Source organism: Spermophilus citellus, assembly GCF_964194105.1.
Source record: "Spermophilus citellus genome assembly, chromosome: 6".
NCBI classification, from domain to species: domain Eukaryota; kingdom Metazoa; phylum Chordata; class Mammalia; order Rodentia; family Sciuridae; genus Spermophilus; species Spermophilus citellus.
In genome coordinates, this window is record NC_138187.1 from 36,463,364 (window position 1) to 36,486,842 (window position 23,479).

The following is a 23,479-nucleotide window of genomic DNA, read 5'->3' on the forward strand; positions in this document are numbered from 1 at the left end:
GACACCATCTTCCACAACAGAAAAGGCCACGGTGAGTTCACAACAGGGCTGGGCCCATGGGTGGGGCTCCCGTGCCAGGGATAGCGCTGCGTTCCAGAAATGTGAGGTGCGATGTCAGGAAGGTGCCAGTGACTTTGTGTATATGGTGCTTATTTAATTTTTTTAAATTTTAAATAAATCTGATAAACAGTTATCATCTGCAGCTCTGAGAGGCAGGTACCAGGTGTCCATTCAATGTAACCGATTCTTTAAGCTTTTATTTTAAAAAGCTTTTCTTAGGGGAAAAGTCACAGAGGTCCCACGGGCCCCTCGCTTGCATGTGACTCTGTGATGTTTTTTTCCTACTCCCAGGAGGTGGGTCCAGGCCTTGGGGTCCAGGAGGTCTTGGGAAGAGCTGTGGTCACAGTGTCACGTCCGGTGAGCCTCAGCCCTGCATACTGCCATCTAAGCCATGACTACAGACCTCTCCACACGGCTCCTGGGCTGAGGGTGACAGAGGGGCAGGGGATGGAGTCCCTCACAGGTCTACACTTACAAGTCAGAGCCATTGCTGGAAGGACACGGCACGGGGCTGCAAGTTTCTCGGGCCCCAGCCATGAATCTGAGGAAGGAGATTACAATTTAAGTGGCTGACTTCTTTTGGGGTCTTACACATGTGGGGTCTTTGCCAAGAACAAGGTCACTCTGGAGCCCCTACAAAGCCAATAGGGACTTCACATCCAAGGGAAATGGGATGACACATCCATCATAGAGAACCACTGGCTGCCACAGCCTAATTCTGGGCAGCCAGGTGACAACAGCGCCAGGCCTTTGGCAACACAGTAATTTGAGAGGCAGTTACTCATCATGAATAGAAGCCGGTCCTTGCCACTGGAAGAGGGAGGCAGACCCCAAGGCTCTCTCACTCCCTGACCATGACACAGGTGACAACTGCCGGCTGGTCCAGCAGTCAGCTCTGGTCCTAATGTTCTAAAATTCTTCAGGGGTTTCTGTGGCAGGTTCAGTAGGTCAGAGGCTCTGATTCCGCAGGTCTGGGGTCTGGGGTCTACCCAGGAACCCATATTTTGTAAAAGCTCCCTGACAGGTTCAAGACCCTTCCCTGCCCCAAAGCTCTGTCTACAGCACTTCCTCTCTGGAAGAAAACCCCCAGGGCACTCAGAAAGCTTCATCAAAAACCTACATTCTTTTATTTGTTTGGACATCTAGTTCTTCTCCAGATAAACACCCGTTAGTTCCTAGAGAGAAAATAGGCAGATGTGGGCTTCCTGGATTCGCCTGTTGGTATCTGCTCTGCGGCAGAGAACCAGAAAACCACCAGGCACAGCATGAAGGACTTGGGTATCGGGACCTAGGGGGCTGCTGTGTCCCATCTTGGGGACCTTGCCTGTTGCACCTGAGTATACACTTGGGGACCCTGCCTGCCCCCAACACATGGCACCCAGACCCAAAAGCAAAATGAACACTTTCTAAAATTTTGAGGACACAATGCACCCAGAGCGGCTCTGGGACAACTCTGCAGGCTTCCAGAGGAAACAGCTGAGCAAACAGGCCACCTGGGAGGGAGCACTCTGACACTGGGCTGGGAACGACAGAGGGGAATGAGACTGTGCCGGAGACAGCGCCAGCACCAGGAGCCGAGCGCTCTGGGAGGAGCCTGTGCTTACCCCCTCACACCCCTCCCGCTGCCTCAGTGCCCAGGGTGCAGCTCGCAGGGCAGGAACCCTGGCTCCTGGGCTCCCAGACAGATGCGCTGGATGAAGGAGCGGGATGACCTGCGGGCCATGTGGTTCTTTCCTGTGTCACCCTCCTGTCACCTCCACAAGGAGGTGGTGGCCAATGTGCCCTCTTCCAGCAGAGACTCTGTGTGGATTAGGGGTGGCAAAATTAGTTTTGACCACAGCTGGAGATGGTCATCAGAGCTGCCATGTTGGCCCGGCTGTGGCTTCAGACAGCCCTGGAAAGAAAAACATAGCTCCTTCCTGAACGTCACCGAGTTTCTCCAAACACTTTCCCTGCAGTTCTCCCATCCTGCTCCTGCTTTCCCTTCCCTCCCTGACCACAGGCAGAGCAAGGAAACACGTGGGCCTCTGCTCCTGCCAGCGGGACGTGGGACAGGTGGGCTGGAGGCACAGGCAGTGCAATGTCCCCTGTGCTCAGGAGTTTCACCAAAACCGGGGGCAACGAGCCTTTCTATAAGTGACCCCAGTAACAGCTGGGGATTTGCTGCCAAAGTAAACCCTCAGGAGCTGCTGCAAACCCACAAGTCACTGGCCTGCGCATCTCCCTTTGCTGGAAATATCCTTTCCTAAGTCAGCAAAGGCATGGGCTCCGCCAGCCAGGCATCCGGGAAGAGAATCACCCAACGCCCACAGGAGACTCCCCGCACAGGTAGGGGCCAGCACCTCCCCCTCCACAGACAGCCTTACTCGGGCGCTGTGTCTCACCCTCTCTGTAGCCCTACAAAAGACTGCGGCCTGGTGGGAACACAGCAGCCTAGGCTTTTAGGACCAAGTCTACCAGTAGGGGAAGATCTCTGAAGAAAATTTACACAGAAACCCACCCTAACTAGGAACAGGATGAGGTGGCCTCCTGGGACCATTTCTATTCAACACTGTGCTGAGGAACCCAGCCAGTATTCTGTCATCCCAGTGACCCGGAGGCTGAAAAGGAAGGATCCTAAGTTCAAGGCCAGCTTGGGCAACTCAAGTGTTTCTTTTTTTTTTTTTTAATTTATTTTTTTAGTTACAGGTGGACATAGTATCTTTATTTTATCTTTATGTGGTACTGAGGATTGAACCCAGTGCCTTAAGCATGCAAGTTGAGTGCTCTCCCTCTGAGCCACAATCCCAACCCAACTCAAGTGTTTCAAAATGAAAAAGGGCTGAGGATGTCGCTCAGTGGTAGAGCGTCTGGGGCTCCATCCCCAGAACTCAGAAACCAAACGACAAGCCAAAGCCTGGGAGAAAGAATACTTTAAAATAACATATCTGGTAAGAGACTTGTATCTGGAACTTATACACACACACACACACACACACACACACACACACACACTTTTATAATTCAGTAATGCAATAAGAATTCAAACTACCACATTTAAAGATGGGGAAAAATCTGAATAAACATTTCTCCAAAGAAGATGTACAAAATGGCCAACAAGAACATGAATGAATGCTCAACACCATTAGTCATCTGCAAATTCAACCCCAACAAGAGAGTACGTCACACGGCCATGGTTATAATAAAAAAGTACCCAATGGGGGCTGGGGTGGCACAGAGCTGGAGTGCTGCCTGCCATGCCCAGGCCCTGGGTCAGAGCCCAGGACTGAATAAAACAAGCAAAACCCCCCAAAGATAAACAATAACAAGGGTACAGAGAAGCTTGGACCCTCCCACATCACTGGTAGAAATGTGAAGGGGGGGCATTTGGGAACAATTTGTTGATTTATTAACATATTAAACCTAAATTTACCTTAGGCTCCAGTAATTCCACTCCTCGCTGTGCACCAGGAGAAATAAAAATAATACATGTCCACACAAACGCTCGTCCACAGATGTTCAAGCAGCATTATCCATGATGGTCAAAAGGTGGAACTCACCCAAATGTCCATCAACCGGCAGATGGATGAACAACACATTAGGGTCATAAGAGGGAACTATTCAGCAATAAACAGAAATCAAATGCTGACACCTTTACACACGGATGAAACTAAAAAAAATTACATTGAATAAAAAAGATGTCTCTGTCTGTCTGTATGTCTCTGACACACACACACACACACACACACAGTACGATTCTATTTATTTGAAATGTCCAGTAAGAATACACTACAATGCCAGAGCTGGCTGGTGGCTGCCTGGGACCAGGGCTGGGGGCCGACCAACTGCAGTGGGCTCAGGGGTCCTTTCCTCACGGTGCTGGGAGGGAGGCGGGGCCAGCACGTATTAAGCAAGCTCTCACCACCCCGCCCAGCCCACAGGAGGTTTGGTTTTGGTAATGAATCGTACACTATTCAGTTCATTGAGTTTATGGCATATAAATCATATATAGGAGCACACATGTATGTATGTGTGTACACATGTGTATTTGCAATGCTGGAACTAAACCCAGGGCCTTGCACGTGCTGGGCCAGTGCTCTACCCTGAGCCGCATCTCCAGCCCCCTAAATTATCTCTCTTAAAATAGAAGTTTAAAAAACATAGTGGATACCATCTTCTTCAGTCATAAAGTCCCGACTGACACCAACAAGGAAGAAGGCTCTATAGAGCAGAGACTGACAGGACACTCAGCGTTGCTGAGCATCTCCCAGAGTCCACTGATGGAGCAGGAAGAGTGGCAAGGACAGGAGAAAAGGATGACAACCAACAAGGTCGACAAGGCAGGAAGGAAGAGTAGTCTCTGCACGCACGGCTCCTCGGCTGTGTGAAGCTGTACACAGCCACAGAAAAGAAACCCATGGCTTTTAACCCAATCAGACTGACTGCACAGAGAGGAGAGGTCAGAGGAATGGGGTATTTGGGGGAAGTGGGCGGGGGGAGGACCAAATCCTCATTTCCCATGGTAGGAAGTCACTAGGTACCGTCTGAAGTTCAAAACTCAAGAACTAGTGGGATAAAACTGTCATTTAAAAATATAGAACTAAATGCCAAAAAGAGCAGGCCACAGCTGAATGCAGTAGCCTCTAGGGACAGCAGAACTGGGAAGCTAGAGGAAGGGCTGGCAGAAACCGCTGCTGTGCTTTTGCTTTGATTAGCAAGCGTTGCTTTCCCTGTGCACATACACGTCTCTGGTGAAAAGAAAGCTCTTTAAAAGCACTGGCTTCCCAGCCCAGCAAGAGCTCAGGCGGACATGCACACTCATGGACTCCGTCTCATCACCCCGGGGGTCCGCCTTTTCCCCTCTCACACTGGGAAGCAGCCCATCTTCACAGGAGAGCCGTCATGCGGGAGTTTGGCTACCACTGCTGGGGTCCAGATGCCACATGTAACCCAGGTGAGGACCACCGAGGAAGGCACCGAAGCTCCAGATGTCATCCGCAAGCTTGCAGAGCACAAGCCAGGAAAGCACCCTCCTAAGAAATGCTATCACCAACAGGCTCAAGGACACAGAGGCTGCACTGTGTACAGTGCGGCACTGACAGCTCTGTGCTGAGAAGATGGGTTCCGCGTCTGTGTCATTCACACACACCTTTTTGTATAAGCACAGCACAAATGCAAGGTGAAAAGCCACGTGCTAATGGATCTTTAGATCTTTACTAGAGTTCTTTCTGTAAGTACAAAAATAAAAGTCTTGAGAAATTACAGTATTTTTCATGTTAGTGCTGATCATGGAGGTGTGATCTTACAACTGATAACCATTTTATTTGTTAAAATACAGAATACATAGGAATATGTATTATGAAATTATTCAGATGACCCCAAAAATATATAGAACTCCATCCACATCGTGAACTATCCCACAACCATTAAGAATGGATTGGAGGGCTGGGGTTGTAGCTCAGCAGTAGAGCGCTTGCCTAGCACATGTGAGGCACTGGGTTCAATCCTCAGCACCACATAAAAATAAACAAATAAAATAAAGGCATCTGTCCATCAATAACCTCAAAAAAAAATTTTAAAAAGAATGAGTTGGAGCTATAAGAGGTGATGTGCAGACAATTCCAAGGAGACTAAGAAAAGAAAGACATAGAAACTAGGGTTATGAGGGCAAAAAGAACTGTGTGTGTGTGTGTGTGTGTGTGTGTGTGTGTGTGTGTGTGTGAGAGAGAGAGAGAGAGAGAGAGAGAGAGAGAGAGAGAGAGAGAGAGAGACATGATCCCGTGCAGGGCAGCATTGCCTAGGAGAGATATGGAAGGCCGCTGTTCTGAGTGAAATTCTAAGATGGTCTCTGTCTCCTGGGGTCACTCAGGGATTGTGTCTCGTGGCAGAAGAGATCTGACAGACAAATGAAGTTACCAATCAGCTGACTTTAAGTCATGGAGATCACCCCAAGGGCTGAACCTGACCATATTTTCTCCTTCTGTGCTGAGGGAGCTCTCCAGCTGGTCACAGAGGAGAAGACGCAGAGATCTCAAGGGTGAGAAGAGTATGATGCCAGAAGTTCTCCAGCAACCACTGGGAGCCAAGGGCGGTTGCTGGCCAGCAGCCAGTGAGACAGAAGAGCGACAGGGACTCTAGTCCTATGTCCCTGAGGAATTGAGTTCTGCCAACAACCTGTGAGCTGGCAAGAGGCCTCCAAGCCCCAGAAAGGAGCCATGTGAGCCTGAGCAGAGGTCCCCACGATCCTGTGCCCAGACTCCTGGCCATGGAAACGGTGAGAAATAAAGACCTGTTGTTTTACATTTCCAGCTTCAGCAGCAGAAAACAAGTGCTGATTCCAGTCCAGGGAAATGAGGGGCTGCGGCAACGCGCCTGAAACTGGGAGCCAGGCAGCAGGCAGAGGCTAGAGGCCTGAGGAGCAGGAGAGAAAAGCCCCGGGTGCCTGGGAGAGGCCACCGGTGGGAGATGCTGCGACAGCGGGCATGTTGCTGGCAGGGCCGGAGCAGGTGAGAGGGCTGCACAGGGAGCAGAGCTGCAGAAACCCAGAGGAACAGTGCTGCCAGCGGAGGCTGGAGGCTCCGAGGAAGCAAGGGGCAGATTCCTGGAAACTGAAGGAAGGAGGGTCCTTGTCACATCCGGGCAGAGTGCTTACAGCAATGTGTCCTGGGGACTGGGGTGCAGCTCACTGGGAGAGCACAAGCTTAGTGTGCAAGAGGCACAGAGCTTGAGAGGGAGGGCAAGGAGGGAGGGGAAAAAGAACCTTCCTGCAGTGGCGTGGGAAGTGAGGTTTGCAAACGATCAGCTGAGGTTTCTGAACGGACGGACGGACGGTGGAGGTGCGGCCTCGTGTCTTCTGTGGCTTACAGAGAGAAGCAAGGGGACAGAGACCAACTGCAGAGAGCTGTCAAGCAAACAAGAGCCATGATCAGATGACTCTGGAACGGTCAGTCTCCCCAGAGGACAAGACGCCCAAGGTAGAAATGGCTACCAAGAATGGCACGGAGGAGAGTGGGTGTGTGCCTGCCCAAGGTGGGAAGGTCAGCACTCGGCCACGCAGGAGATGCCTGCAGGGTGAGCGTGCTTTGCAGATTTTCTCAATAGAGGACCTTGAGGGAGTTCAAGAGCACTGTCCTTTCACCACAGAAGCTAAAAATAGAGATGGGATTAGCTCACATCTGTGCACATGGCTTGCGCACATGACTTTGGTCTAATGGCTTGAACTCCCATGAAATCCTCATGTGACCCACAAAGTTCTTGGGAAAATCCTACCGGTGGGAACGCTGAGGGCAGCACTGGAGGTTCAAACATGGAGCAGCAGCACACTGACAGGACCTGGGCTGACGCACACGCTCCCTTCCATGAAGAAGGGCAAACGGCTTAGGGTGGGGCCGAAGGACCAACAGGTGGCACCTAGAGCCCAGAGGGAAGGCAGAGACGCTATTCCTGGGTCTGGACACCTAGCTGAAGAACTCGGCCTGGAGTTGACTGGGATGGATTTCAAAACTGCTTTGGAGCAGTGATTCTTTGTTCTTCTAACTCCCTGCTTCTGAACCAGGATGTCCACCGCCATCATCCCAGGCCTGTCCCCCTGCAGGCCAGGAGTGTGGGGAGATAGCGCGTCCCTTGAGTTTATGGGTCCACAGACAACCTGTGCCCAAACAGGCCCCATTCCATCTGATTAGAGTAATGAGATGCTCAGATTGGTGTTGAATTGATAACAGGATGAGACTGGAGGACCTTGAAATGGGGTGGGTGCATTTTCCAAGGGAATACAGATACGAATCACTGGTGGCCAGAGGGTGAAGTATGGCAGCCAGAATTCTAAGATGACTTCCAAGGCCCCTGCCTATAAAATATGTCCCAAGTGGGAGTGGAGCCTGTGAAAATGATGTCATTCTCTGATTATGTTTTGTTACATAGCAAAAGAGATCCTGGCAGATATGATTTTACTAAGCAGATCACTCCAGGTTCATCACAAGGGAACTTCTCCAGGTGAGCCACACCTGAGTGTGAGCCTCTTAAAAGCAGAAAGGAAGCCAAACAGTCAAAAACAAGGGAGACCTGGGGTGCCCTGGCAGACCTGAAGACAATGGAGGCCATCTGGGAGGCTAGTGTGTGTTGGGAAGGCTGTCACCCACTGCCAGTCCCCACGCTCTTCTTCCTCATAGCACAATCCCCGGGCTACTGGTGAGTTTGCCCAGTCAACAGGAACTGCATTTTTGGGGGTCCCTTGCAGGTAGGCACGGTCACGGAAATGAGCTCCAGCAGGTAAAACATGAGGGATGCTCCTGTGGGGGACAATCAGGAAAGCTCCACAGGAGGACAGAGTTTGCAGGAACACCTCTGCCTTGCCCTTCTTCCTGCTCTAAATGAGGTGGGGTGGCAGGGGCCCCCTCTGCCATTCTGTACCTTGAATGACTCTGAGAACAGAATGAGGTGGGCAGACAAAAGTGGAAACAACTCGGGGCCCTCATGACCAGGCAAGCCAGCCCTGAGCTTATTATCCATTATGTGGAAGGAAATAAAACTGCACTGTGTTCAAGCTAAATCCTGGCCAAATGCAATTGCTAACTTGATAAAATCGATTACTTCACAATATCACTTTGGTATTGATGTTGGTATTGAAGGGTAAGGTGACTGCACAGGGCATATTTCACAAGTATGAAAGCATTTATAACTTAAACTAATAATAAAATGAATACCTTTGTATCCACCATTCAACCTAAAAATAATGAATCATTCCATTATGTACAATCTTCCATCTCTTACCCTACCAAGGAGAACCCCTATTTTGGATTCTTTGTTTTAACAGTCCCTTATTTTGAATTTATAGTTATTCCACACATTTCTGCAACTTTGAATTATACTGCTTGACTTTACTAGTTTTAAAATCTTATATAAATTATACTACACTTGATGTACTTTTCAGCCATTTGTTTTTTCCTCAGCAATCTGACACATGTGAATGTGGATATACATAGCTAGGGTTTACTTTCACAGCTTTATGGTACTGACTGCATGAATGCACCACTCTCAGCCATTCCACCCTTGGTGGGTATGTGTGGTGGATATGTGGGTTGTTTCGAGTTTTAGGCTAACACAAAACACTATCAACACTCCACAGGCTTCCTGGTTACCCATGGGACACAGCCTCTTGGAAAGTGCTTCCCAATTTCTCTGACACCACGGTGTATACAGAAAATTTACGTGGCACATTGGAGGCAACTAAATGATATATAAAGTCCCAGATGCAGCTATGGGCCCACAGACTCTGGCCATCCCAAGGGTTAAGGGGACCAGAGAGATGAAGCACATCCATGCCCCCCAGCATGATGCAAAGATTTCAAGTAGAACATCTGGGACTCCAGGGTAGAGGCATGTCAACCTAACTAGATAAGGCCAACTGTTCCCAGAGGGGTCAAAACAACGTGCACTATCCTTGGCCCTGTGCTGAGGTTCCCACTGCTCCTCAACCTCATCAACCTAGATATTGTGAGCCTTTTTCATTTTTGTGAAAAAGTTTTTTCCTAAGCTGGGCATGGTGGTACACTCCTGTAATCCCAGAGACTGGGGAGGCTGAGGCAAAAGGATCCCAAATATAAGGCCTCTGCAATTTAATGAGATCTGTCTCAAAATTTAAAACAATAGTTTTTTCCTGGTCTTAATTCATATTTTATTTCTTACAAGAATGGGATCTTTTCTTATTGATTGATCATTCCTAGTTCCTTTTCTGTGAAATGCCTGTGCATTTCTTTTGCCCATTTTTAACTTATTTATTTGACCTTTTTAAGTATATTTTTCTTGCCATCTTTAATATATTTTAGACATTAATCATTTGTCAGTTTTATGTATTACAAACTCTCTCCCCAATTAAGATTATTTGTCAGCTTTTCATTTTCATTATTTGATGAAGAAAATCTTTTGTTATCAATCTCTTCCTATATGGTTAGAGCTTTTCTGGGTCTTCCTTAGGAAATTCTTCTGTGTCATTTGTTACTGATTCCTAGCTTACAATACTGAATTCACAGAACATATTTTAGGAGTCAGATACTTCGAAATATGTTGAATATTACTTTCTAACCTAGCACGAGGTTAATTTTTATACATGCCCAATACTTACTCCAGAATTATATGAATTTTCCAGTTGTCAGGTGGAGAGTTCTATAATGAATGCCTGGAAATCACTGATAGCAAACAAACAATGGTGGGGGCAGGAGATGGGTGACAGATCCAGCCCTGGCCATCTGCTAATGTATTGTCTGCGTCTGCTTTCGTTCTACAAAGCAGAGTTAAGTGGTTGTGACAGAGACCGTATGGTCTCATAAAACTGAAACGATGTACTAGCTGGCCCTTTATAGAAAAAGATCACCAACTTCTACACTAGATTGAGTTCAGAAACCATTTCCCTTCTACTTATCTCCTTCTCTATGTGTCTCTTTTCCCTCCTTTCTGTTTTGCATTCTTCTTTTTGGTGAGGAGGGGTACCATGGATTGAGCCCAGAGGCACTTAACCACTGAACCACATCCCCAGTCCTTTATTTTAGAGACAGGGTCTCGCTAAGTTTCTTAGGGCCTCACCAAATTGCTGAGGCTGGCTTTGAACATGTCATCCTCCTGCCTCAGCCTCCCAAGCCACTGGTATTACAGGTGTGCATCACCACACCCAGCTTTTGCACTCTTTTGTATTAAGTTTTAACTCCATTTAAAAATTATTATTGAAAGAGCTGAAGTTTTAACCCTTTCATTTCCCCAACATTATACCATACATTTTAGGCTCAGTAAACTTAAAAAATTCATCAGCGTCTCTACCCTCTTTCAAAACAATGTAAGAACATCTGAATTCTTATCAGATTTAAACATTATTCAGTATTTTAGTTTCACTTATTTGTTTGCCACTTATTTTTATTGTGTTTGTAATGGAGAAATACATTATCTGTTTTCAAAATAGTGCTTGAAAATACAAGGAGTACAGATACTACATAACAAAGCAAACCCCAGGCATGAGACTCTACATATATCACATGAAAAAATAGTCTGATATTCAGGTAATAAAAACTAGAATTAAAAAGTCCCAAGTTTCCAGCTTGGTAAAACAGGTATGGCTACATGAAACACTTAATAAACTAATTTTTTTGCCAACGTGTAAACAAAATGACAAGACTAAACTTGTGGCTGGAGATTTCAACCAAACACCATAGCTATTCAAAATACAGATACTGTGCACGTTTCACCTGATTTATTATTGTCGTGGAAGGGTAAGGTGACTGCACAGGGCGAAGACGTGAGACACAGAAATATTGTATACCAGATATCAGAAAGTCTCAATTACTGCATAGCCTAAAAGGAAAAAGACTATCTTCCAACTTTGGAAAATTTATCTAGAAGGACAGGGAAAGAGTCTAAACATTGCAGTTTAACATGAAACAAGAAAAAGAATGCACGCATGGGAAAAGGGAACACAGGTGGGAGAGGGGAAGACAGAACCAGGCTACTTAGAAAATCTGTTAAGTCTTCTGGGCTTTCATTCATCTACATCCATTATCCCTCGTGGTTCCTGGACATGGGTATTCAGCTGCTTATGCTCTATTATGAGGGATCCTTTTTAAAGAACAGTATTTCTAATCTTGGATAAGACCGAAAGAGTAGAAAGCTAACTAGCTATCAAATGCTTTCTAGAAATTATTTTTATATAACTACATGAAAAATTCACTGATGATTTTTGGTAAGTCTTTAAAAAATAACAATTGGTTAAAGATTCTTGCAGAAAATGTCTTTTTTTGCCTATGGAAAAGACAAAGATTGGGAATTAGCTTTCCTATAAAGCAGTATTCTATGGAATTTGTAAAACTTCTCAGACACAGAGATCAAATATTTAGTGAAGTTTTACTGAAATATTAGCCATGGAATCAATTTGGTGTTTTGTGCCATGTGGCACAAGATTGTTGGTTTCACATCATGGTTTAGAAAATACTAGATTTCCATGTTTTTTAATGAAACAACACACAAGCATACCCTGTGCACACAGCAAAGAGAAGAGGGTAGAGGCCATAAGCTTATTTTAGGACAAATGATTGAGGACAGGAGAATATGGAGCTTTGCTAGCTCAAAGAAAATGTCTGATTGCTGATCATGCGCTCTCTAATATCATCCTACAGGTATCATTTCTAGGTCATGTCCCATCAAAACCAAACACTTAGTAATTACTATTTTGATGTCAAATATATACCCAAGAGTTGACATTTCATTTTAAAGGGTTTGCAGTTATCTCACAGGGACTGAGTTACATGTACTTTTATGCTTTCTCTGAAGTATATTACACCACTGCACAATGGTATCCAATTTTAAGATCAGTACTGAAGAAACTTCTTCAAGGAAAAAAAAACAACTAAAATTCACCAAGCTGAAAAAGCCAAAATTAGTTATGGTTTCTAACCTTAAAAAAAAAGTACATAAAGTGCATTATTAATATTAGGAATTCTGATATTAGTTTGTATTGCAAATTTCCCCAAAAAATGCATCAAACATAAATTCAGTCCAGATGTCAGTCATGGGTACAAATATAGTTGTTTTTTTTCTTTTCTATATTTTTCTCATCTTTTAAGAGTCGTAGTCTCTTTGAAATAGTTAATGTACTGGGACTAACACAAATAATCTGAGGCATTAATAATGGCACTTCTACCTTCACATACTAATCTGGACTTCTGATCAAGATTAAGTCAGTAAAGGAAGTTACCAAGTGAACATTAATCTTTTGAGTCATATCTAGTCTGGTACCCTTGTTCTCCTTCTTTAGCATTTGAAGACAACAGGTTGAGTTGGCAGATATTGTTTATGGGCCCTTGTGGTTGTCTTTATCCATTTCTATTCAGTATGTTTTACTGAATTCTTGATAACAGGAATAGGATCTGGAGAGAGAACAGGGATACCGAGTATATCTGAGCCAGATGTTTCCTGAGAGGCCAACAGAGAAGTTGCTGTCTGTTTCTAATTGAGCTGTACTTATCTGGTTGTTGCCCTTCTGTTCTGGTTTTCTGTCTTTATGAGGTGAGAATGTCCTCTACATTCCTACTATAGGATTAGGTATATTAGTTGCTGCATTTCCTGAAGGTCTAGGTGGATGATTTACCAAATGTGTTGAAGAAACAACTCTGGTGACTGTGGGCTTTGGTGGTGGAGAAATGGTAGGCTGTGAGGGAGTCTGAGGAATGCTTTCACTCAATGTAACCCCTGAGCTTTCACTGGGATTCACTTGTTGCAAGGAAACTTCAGGAGCCTGTATGTTGGTCACAGATGCTGCCATCACAGCCAGAGCAGGACTGCTTCTTCCCTGAGGGCTGCCAGTCAATGGGCCAGTCTTTGTGGCACCCATAGGTAAAGGCACAGACATGCTGTTTTCATTATCTACAGTCAAGTGGAGGCTGCTGTCATTCACAGCTGACAACATTATACCTTCTGCAGAATGTGTTTTCTTTTTCTGAAGAACATGATTAGGGAGTAGTTGATGAAGCTCCTTTCTTCTTAAATGCATTGCAGCAATTTTCATATCCATCTCAAACATCTTACTATTTATTGCTTGCCTATAAACTGTATCTGTGAAAGACTGAATATCATAGGTGAGATCAATACTGAGAGTTTCAGAATTTTCTGGCTTTTTTAACACTAACCCAATCACCCACATTGTACGAAATTCTTCCTTATCAGGATTTTCTTTGGGTGCTGGAAATGACTGGGGATTCACGTGTGCCAGCGTAATAAATTCATTCTTCTCCAAGCTCCCAACCAGAATTCGGATCTTTGATTCCACCAAGCCCACCCATTCTAGATGTTGTTTTTCTGTTGGTGCACTTGCCAGAAGTACAATATAATGTTTGTACTTTTGAAAGAAGCTTGGAGCTTCAAAAAGTTTGGACCACTCTGCCTTGTTCAGCAAAATTTCATGTGTGATAGCAAGCCCTTGCTTAAACTCCTCAATCATGACCATCCTGGTTGAAACTGAAACATTGTATGTGGAGTTCTGCTGTGGGTATGCTGGTGTGATTATAGGCATAAGATGGTACCTATCACTGGGATTTACTCTTGGGTCCCACACAGGTAAATTAAGATTTCGTTCTTCAGGCTCTTTTAATAACACTGGATTTGGCCATTCCCATTCAGAAAACACCAGGAAAAATTTACGGACAAGAGTTGATGCTATTGCATTTGGATAAAGCTGGCAGGTTCTTGCTACTAGCATAGCCCAGGAAACACCTCCAAGGAAACCTAATATATTGGAATAGATATTGTGGCATTTGGCCCACAATTTGATGGCTCTCAGAGTTAGCCTGAAGTTGTCAATGTTTGGTACTAGATGCAAAATTTCATCAGTTACCCGGCAGCCGTTTAGGCTTCTTATGCATCTAATATCTAAATTTTTAAGCAGACTGTCATCTCTTAAGTCCAAATCTTCTGGAATAGTCTGCAATGCTAATCTTGCAAACAAAATATCTATCTCTATCCCATCAAAACACAGTTTGATCACTGGCACAAATGCCTCCTCAACGGCCCTTAAATCTTTGACTTCTTCCTGTAGTTTCAATTTATCGTAAAATGAGGTGAAAAAGTCGCTGCGGTCGACATGTCTCGGCGCGACGCACAGCGCGTCGATATCGGCACCCTTAGTGTGCACTCCCAGTCTGTAAGAGCCGAACGTGAAAATTTTCCCCCCGACACTCTCAGTCACAGCTTGCGGAAGACTCTTGCTTTCACTGATTTCGCGTATCCACTCCTTCACCAAGTTGTTTAGTTTTTCCAAAATTAGAATCCTGCGCTGCAGCTCCTCTTCCTCCTCGAACACCCCGAAGGGCTTCAGGGTCTCCACCAGCTTCTGCGTGAGCTCGTGGTCCGTGTCCCTGGGGGCGGCCAGGCTGATCGCCGAGGAGATGCCGCAGGGTTGCGGCGGCGCCAGTGGCGCTCCCGGGCCGGCCGCGGGAAACGGCATCGCGCCTAGCGCCGGCGCCACCCAGGCACCTGGCCCGCCACCGCGCCCTGGGCGGCCGCCGCCCGGCTCATGATCCGCTAGGCGGGAGGGGCGGGATCCACTGCCCCCCGCCGCTCGGCTCCGCCGCCTCAAGCGCTCCCCCGCCTTCCCCCCGGGGCCAACATGGCGCCGGGCCCTCGGCTGCGGCGTTCCAGGCGGGCCGCGCACGCGCGCGCCTGCGCACCGGCCGCCACGGCCTCGCGAGAGTCGGAGGTCTCGGCCTGGCCGCGGGGCCTATGTCTCTGTGAGCCCAGGCACGCGGCTGTCCCGCTCCTCCCTCCTGGAACTTCCTCTGACTTTCGCCCTAGCGCGCGTCCCAGAACTCCTTTCGCGGGCCCGTACCGCGGCGGCCGCGTCGCCTCCGCCGGAGCCGCGCCGACCCGCGGTGTTTCCCACCAGTGCACGCTGCCCTGCCTCCCGCCTCCCCAGGCCGCAGTCCCCGGCCACAGGCCACAAATAACCGGGCCGAGCGCCGTGCAATCCGCCACCGAGGGTTGACTCACATACTCTTGCATCTCCTGACCTCCTCGTTCTCAGGCCTGTCCCACCATTCTCCTGCTTCTTTTCCTTAAAACACATGGTACACCTCATCCTGTCTCCCAGTTCTCTCCTCTCCGCAGACGCTTAATCTTGTTCTTTTTCTTTCAAGTCATCTCTGCTTTTGGAGTAACTGTGTTTCTGCGTGATTTGTATGTACCGTTTACTTCTTTAAATATATCAATCATACTTATTATTTAGCACAGCATAACCAATGACTCCTAATTCTAACGCTCTCGAGAACCCCGTTCTATAGTTCGTGGTTTTCCACTGGCTCAGAGAGCACTGCTTGTCATTTTGCACGTGAACTCGTTTCTGGTGAGGTCTGGGATGCATGTGTGGAGGAAGCGTCCTCCCGAAGAGGATCTGCGTGGTTTCCACCCGATGCCCTTGCGCCACCACATCGCAGACACTGTCATCTACTTTCCCATTCAGGGATTGTCCAGACCATGGAAGTGCAAGTTGAACCCCAAATACATGGTGGGACACAGTGGTTTTCAATTCTAAGGCAGAGTCTGCCCTACCCAGAGCCCAGGTTAAGAATGACAATTGTCATTTCTTACCAGGAAGAAGATCCTTCCGATTCCATCTTTTCTCTCAGCACCCTTCAATTATTCACCTCTCTCAGGTGTGGAGGCGGTATCAGTTCCAACTCCCAACCTTTTACAGCCTCAAGGGCTTTAGGTCTTTTCCTGGGCAGCTATTAAGCTTGAAGTTTCTTGGTTGCCAAGACTGACAGATGCCTCTAGGGCAATAATAGTTTGAGAATCAGCTAAGAGTCTAAGTTTTCAGGTCCCTCTTTTTTTCACCCCTACACTTTCCTTTGTTTTCTTGGGTCCTCACCTATTTATGCATTTAAAACACATTATTACTTAATTCTAGTTATTCATCATAATAGTTTTAAATATTGCAAACTTTTTCTTCCAGGATATCACCTATTTTTTCATTTTATCTATATAGTGTTTTTCAGTTTGTTTGATATTTACATCAGTTTATATTTGATATAACAAAATCTATCTACTTTTTCTTCTTTTTTAAAAATAGTTGTTAATGGACCTTTATTTTATTTATTCATATTTGGTGCTGAGAATCGAACCCAGTGCCTCACACATGCTAGGCAAGTGCATTTTCGCTGAGCTACAACCCAAGCCCCTACTTTTGTCTTCTTATAGCATGCACTTTTTAAGCCTTATTTTTGAAATCTCTTTTTCTACATAATTTTACCTTTGAGATCTGGGTTTTTAATGTATTTGGAGTAAGGATCTAATTTTTATTTTTCTCCATATGGCTGAAAACAATTATCCCAACACCATTTCATAAAATCCTGTCCCCAGGATTTATTTTGGTTTCTATATCACAACACATTCCCTGGGTCATTTGCTTTTGCCCTCTCTATTCCATTCCTCTGGTCTACTTGTCTGTTCCCTCCCCTAAAACTACATAATTCCAGTTACCATGGCTTCATAGTGTATCTCAACGTGGAAAAGATCAGTCCTTCCCACTTTGGCTTTTCCTGCAAGGTGTTTATGACTCTATTCTTTCACAGAGATGTACACTCTGACCAAAGACAGCCCAGCAAAGATGGACTCGGGCAGCTTAATATACTGATTCCACTCTATCTGTATACATCTGAAACCTCTAGAGATATTTCTGCCACTTTTAACTTTCAAACAACAAAAAAAGGTATTTGGTTAGCATTTTCTATGTTAATATATAGTATCTGAAACTATGAGATGCTACTCAATGTGATTTAAACACATCCTGTAAAAAAACCAACATTATAGGTCACATTTGGAAACCAGTAGATATTAATATGGTTTAAATGTTAGTAATAACAAAGCTACAGTATTAGTACTTCTTGGAAATACTTCAAATGTTGACAGGACAAAATGAGGTCTCTACTTCCATTTAACCAAATTCAAAATTTGCTCTTATGTTTGCCTGTTTCCAGATGGCTTTAAAGAGGCCAATTCATCTTACTAAAATTTGGTGCAATACAAAAAGGTTAGAAGAACAGGTCATTTTGTTGCAGTTGCAAGACAAATACTGACTAGTGAAGTTTTAAAAATATACTTCTAGAATTTTTAAGTCATTTTCAGTAAAACAGTAAAGAGGATTTAGAAAATAGGAATTAAAAGTCATTTAGTTGGGCTGGATTGTGGCACTTCCTGGCATGTGTGAGGTTCAATTCTCAGCACCACATATAAATAAATTAATTAAATAAAGGTCCATCAACAACTAAAAAATATATATTTTAAAAAAGAGTCACTTGGTTTATAAAATCATTAGATATTCATGACAGCCATGAATGTGTACCCACATTTTGAGTATCTCAATTTAGAGTCAAGTGCTGAGAAAAATCAATAATTTTCAACTTGGGACCAAAAAATTTGAGGGTTGAAGAATAACTGGTATTCTTCTCCCCCTTACCTACACACACCCGTGTCCTCAGCCTGATAACAGAAGAAGCATTCCTTCCAGTCCTGTGCTCAAACCCCCAGGAAGGGCCTGGACCGCCCTCCCCCAATGCAGCCCACTCAGATACACTCTTCCTGGCTAAAATTCTCCCCTGGGTGAAAGCTGTCAGATCAAAATGAAGTCACTTGTGTCAAAACCTAAAATAAATAAATAGAGCTGTGGCATCATGAAGGAGGGGATCTCATGCACACACATCTGATATCAAGAATTATCACAGGACACTACCAGAACCTCAGCCTTGCACAAAGGCCACCGCCACCTGACACAGAAACACTTCTACAACAACATCTGCCCAGCAACTGCCTGTCCAGCCTTGGACTGGTGCCATCCTTGTTACTGATCCTTATAGCCAAAGGTAATTATTTCTGAACATCTTAGGTAAACTTTAAAACCCATTTTATGTTTAAAAACCCTTTTCTTTCTTTGCCTTCTTGGATAGCAGGTAATTTAATATAGCACATGTATTCCCATCATGATGCTAATTTCTGATTAAATTCATTATCAAGAATTTTTGAGCTGGGCGCTATAATCCCAACAACTTGGGAGGCCGAGGCAGGAGGATTGTGAGTTCAAAGCCAGCTTCAGCAAAAGCGAGGCACTAAGCAACTCAGTGAGATGCTGTCTTGAAATAAAATTTAAAAACAGGGTTGGGGATGCAGCTTATTGGTCAAGTGCCCCTGAGTTCAATTCGCAGAACAAAAAGAAAGAAATTCTGTGTTATTTAGGTGGCAACTATAATGTCCACCTTGGCCACTCCTTTGCCAATCTGTCTTATTTTGTATCTTTTAAACATCTTACACCAGTGATGACATTCCTGTGCTCTCAGTGTCAACACTAAGCCTCTCCAACAGTGGCTCCTTATAGAATGATGCCAGATATCTCTGCTTCCCCAGGCTCTGGCGGTAGGAGGTTCTGCCCACCAGGCCCCAGTGGGGACCACCCAGCTCCCAGCGGACCTTCCAACACAGTGCTTCTATGATGAAACAAGGACCTGGATTTTTTTTAAATCTACACAGAGATGGAAGGAGAACACTGACTGTGAACAACCAACTAAATAAATTTTCTCTGAATTGGAAATGCCCCAAACTGTCTTTCAAAGTCAATTGCTTTTCTAATCTTATATTGGTGGGAAAAAGTGTTGGTTGTTTTGTCTGGCAAAACCACATGAAATAAATATTTTCCCCAGTGATCCTATCATTGAGAATCTGCAGAGAGGCAGCTGCGCCCAGATGAAAAGGGGCGTGACAATGCAGATGGCCGCCTATGTCTGAAGGTAAGAGCTATTGAAAAGTCATATTTGAAGTAGAAGGAAAAAACTTTCAAAAGAAAATGACCACCAGGATGCTGGAGGGCTCTCCAGGACATAATTCATGGGACATAGATGGCATCATGTGCGAAATACTGGCTGTCCCCAGGGGAGGGGAAATCACTGTCCGTGAATGACAAGGTGGCATGACAAAACAACTGAGCTGGGTACTCAGTGACAACACCTCTGCCACCTCTGCCACCACCTGCCCACTCGAACTCTGAGGAGCATGTTCCCCCCTGGCTGGATGTGCTCCAGGGCAGCAGTCCACTGCATGACACCCTTCCCCTTCCCCTGTCCCTGCCAGGAACACTGGTCCCATTCTGGGGTCTTGTGTGTGTGGAAGCTGTGACCTGCGAAGGGGCTTTCTCTCCGAGCACTAACCCTCCCGCAGACTGAGCCAGACTGTACAGTAGCCACAGAGGACATTGATGGCAGTGTTTGGGTCGAAAGTCCATGGCTGCTTTCGTGGCCCCTGGCCTCTGCTTAGCCTACAGAGGTAACCTCAAATCTTGGTGGCCTTAAAAACTCTCTATGCTTGCCTCGTTATGACGAAGACACTCAAAGCAAAGGAGGCCCTTCCCCAGCAAGAAACCAATGCCCGGCCTCTGAAGGCCATGCAGGAAGGCGCACAGGCAGAGCAGCTCCACACATCCCTCAGAGCCAGGCTTCAGGGACCCCAAACTCTCAGACAGCAGCCTGAGTGAGGCCATTGCAGGGGCACACAGCCATAACACTCAAGGGCAAGGACAGGGTGTGGATGACACATAGCCCTTGGGAGCTGAGCACAGGCCTAGAGACCAATGAAATGGCTCCCAGTGGAGGGCAGGTCTGTCCCCCAAGGGACATGTGACAATATCCAGAGACATGTGCTACACCTGGGGAGCAGGCAGGAGGCAGGAATGCCGCTCCACCCTCTGCCGCACACAAGCTGCCCTGCGAGCCGCTGAGGAAGCTGAGGAGGCTGAGGAGAGGCGGGATCTGAGCCCCTCACCCGCAGAGGAGGCTGGAGGGGCGTGGGGACCTCCCATTCTGTGCTGAGCTCAGCTCACCTCCCTCTCCCTGCCTTTCCCAAGCCCTGACAGAAACCACATGGCCCTGCCACAGGAGGCCACATGATTGTCATCTTTATCTCAGTAACAGGTCCCAGGACCCTCTCCACACAGCACAGCCCTAGATACCAGCTCCGGGGAACAGGAGAGCAGCTGCCCACCAGCGCCCCCTCCATGCCACCTCCCTCGCAGGGCACACCCCTGTTTTGATGGCCTGGAAGCCAAAACTGAGCTCTGAGAAGGCAGTGCTCCTGGAAAACTGAATCCTAAAGTGCCTGACGGCCACCCACGGCTCCCAGCAGGCTGTCTGCTCTCATGTCCTGGGGCCTCCCAGCGACTCCCCTGACACTGGTCTGCTGGAGGTGTCCACACCGGCACCCGGCACCCGCTCCCTGCTGCACTCAGCCCCAAACACTCTGCTGAACTCCGCCAGCTCGCAGGGACGGCCAGCTCCCGAGAGCCGGGGGACCAGGGACAAAAACTAGGGTTCCATCACTCTGTCACCTGAAGCTCTGGATGGCCAGCCTCATCCACACACACTCGTGCACACACGTGCACACTTTTTCCAGATGAGGTCAGATGATCCTCTCACTGGGGGAGTAGGTACAGCCTCATTTTTGGTCCTTTGAGAAAAGAATGCGGGGGAGGACCTGCCTGGCCCTTCCTTCCATCCTGCTGAAAAGGACAGCACCCAGCTCTGTAGTATTAATGTCCCTGCAGCAAATGCCCCACAGAGCCACCACCAACTGTGGGTGGGCCTGCCCTGGGGCCACACTGGGAGCCTGTCAGCACCCCGGGAGGCTCAGAACAGACAGCTTCCTGGGAGGTCTGAATGCCCTTCCCAGGAACATGTAAGGCAGGGGACACAGCAGCATAGTCAAGAGTGCCAGGAAAAGTGTCCCCTGCCAGAGAGACAAAAAAGCTGTACCTTTCTGGATGTTTCAGTTTAATGCTGACAGTCAGCAAGCTGCTACAAAGAACAACTCTTTGGCTTCCTGTGGCCTCCTCACAGTGACTTGGGGTCTCTGTCTCCGCAGTTCCCACAGAGGGGGCAGACAGGGAGCTGTGAGCCCTGGGCAGTGAGGCTCTCAGGAGGGGCCGCCGTCCTGACATCCCAGAGACATCCCCACATGGGTGTGTGCCGCCCCAGCAGGGCTGCCACAGAGATGCCGGCCCAAGGGCTCCGGGTTCCAGGTCAGGCTCTGCTCGCCACTCTGCTGCAGCAGGACTGAGCACCTAAGGGCCATCCTCAGCTCCCGACTGCATGGAGTCTGCCCTTCCATTCACGCTCTCCAGGGCCTCGCCCCTGCCTGGCCCCAAGCCAGGCTCCATGAGCACGCTGGAATGAAAGGAAGCTCGTGGGCATGCCCTTGACAGTGGACTACCTCACCTCCCCACAGCCCAGGCCATTGGTCAGCTCAGGAGCATGGCCAGGAGGCACGAGAGAAGGAGGTCAGCCAGGAGGATGTCTCTGGAGCCTGGGGCCTGCTTGGGCAGGTAACATGACTCACTGTAGCCTGACAAGTGGGTCAGTTGGACTGGCTAGCTCAATGGACTCTTTATTGGAAAGGCATTAAAAACCACCAGGTGAAAGCTTCCTCTTCCCCCGACTGGTGTGGAAGGAGCAGCACTAAAGGGCAGCGAGCTCAGAACAAACTCTGCGTCCTGCAACACAAACATGGCCCCACTGTCCTGCGCCAGCCAGCGGCCACCTGCCTGAGCAGAGCAGGCTTTCCAAGGCTCTGCCCCACCTCTGGCACTACACAGCAGCCTTAGGATGGACAGCGCTGGGTGCAGGTCACAGGCAGAGGCCTGGCCCCCAAACTCCACAGCCCTGAGATGGCCCCATGGCGCAGGCTCTCTGGCGTCCACTTGGAAGAGGAGGCGAAGCTAAGAATGACTACAGTGCGGCCGCTTATGTCAAGGGTGCTCTGTCTGTACAGGACGCCCACTCCACCCCACCACCGTCTCTACCTTTTGCAGATACTTTCCATCTCACAGGAGGGCTTTTAGAGCGAGGCAGAAGGAACGCAAGTCCTCTAGGTGGTTACAAGGCAGGGTCAGAATGAAAACCAAACCTCAGTAAGCGGCAGCCTTTGGGGCAGATGAGGGTCCCGGCGCAGACAAGGGGGTGCTCATCTGATGAGGCTTAAGCAGAGTTGGCCTGCTTTTCCTTATCACATGCCAGCAACTCTACACGATGTCAATTAGAGAAGACTCCTCCCAGTGGGAAGGAACTCCCACTGCCACCCCCTCCCACGCTGGGTGCCCCATGGCTTTTGTGCACCCACAGGAATTGCTGGCCACTTCAACAGGATGACACTACGCCACCAGGACTTGCTAAGCTCCATGGCCAGCAATGGTGGCACGGGCTGCTTCACTAATCCCTTCGTGTCTGTTATCCCCATTCTCCAGATCAGGAAATGCCTCAGGAGGTACCATAACTTACCCGAGGGAAAGAGAGGGCCAGTGTTACCTAGAGCCAGCCATGGCACCCACAGCTGGGTCCTATTCAGGCCCAAGGCACCCTGGCCTGTGAAGCCAACCGCTCCATCACCACACCTGATGTATACATGGAACCCAAGCCTGGCTCATGCTCAAGCAGGGATGGGGGAATTGAACAGCCATGACACTACATGCAAACCACACCTCGGGAAGGACTAGGTCACAGGAAGCCCTTCTACATCTTCTCCTGGGCAATGTGAGCCCAGTCTACTTTCTTGTATAAAGTAATCGTTTTTTACAGGAAACTAAGAAAATATATTTAAAAAATTTGGTATTTGAAAAATTGTTTTTATGAGGCATGCCTATCAAAATAATCAACTTCTTTCCACCAAATGAATAAGCATCAGACACAAAGCTGTGGGCCACAGGCTGCCGAGGCCTCAAGCCCAGGTAGGCAGAACCACCCTGCTTCCGGCACTTCCCACACAGGATAATAACCAGCCACCTCTGGCTGGGCCTTCCCCAAGAACAGCCTGCAACCACCACAGGTGCCCACCAACCCACTGCACACCCAAATGAAGCCAGTTCACAGTTGGACACCATGTG

The 23,479-nt window shown here is 47.5% G+C and overlaps 2 protein-coding genes across 5 annotated transcripts in view; both read right to left on the minus strand.

Moving 5' to 3' along the window:
* RADIL (Rap associating with DIL domain) overlaps positions 1-23,479 on the minus strand; it is a 56,396-nt gene that overhangs the window by 27,420 nt on the left and 5,497 nt on the right. The gene's annotated exons all lie outside the window — the stretch shown is intronic.
* PAPOLB (poly(A) polymerase beta) lies at positions 13,108-15,434 on the minus strand (the record flags this gene model as incomplete). The annotated part of the gene is given in 2 exon segments (XM_081299825.1): positions 13,108-13,149; positions 13,151-15,434. Coding segments are annotated over 2 exon segments (1,908 nt in total). The 5' UTR covers positions 15,017-15,434.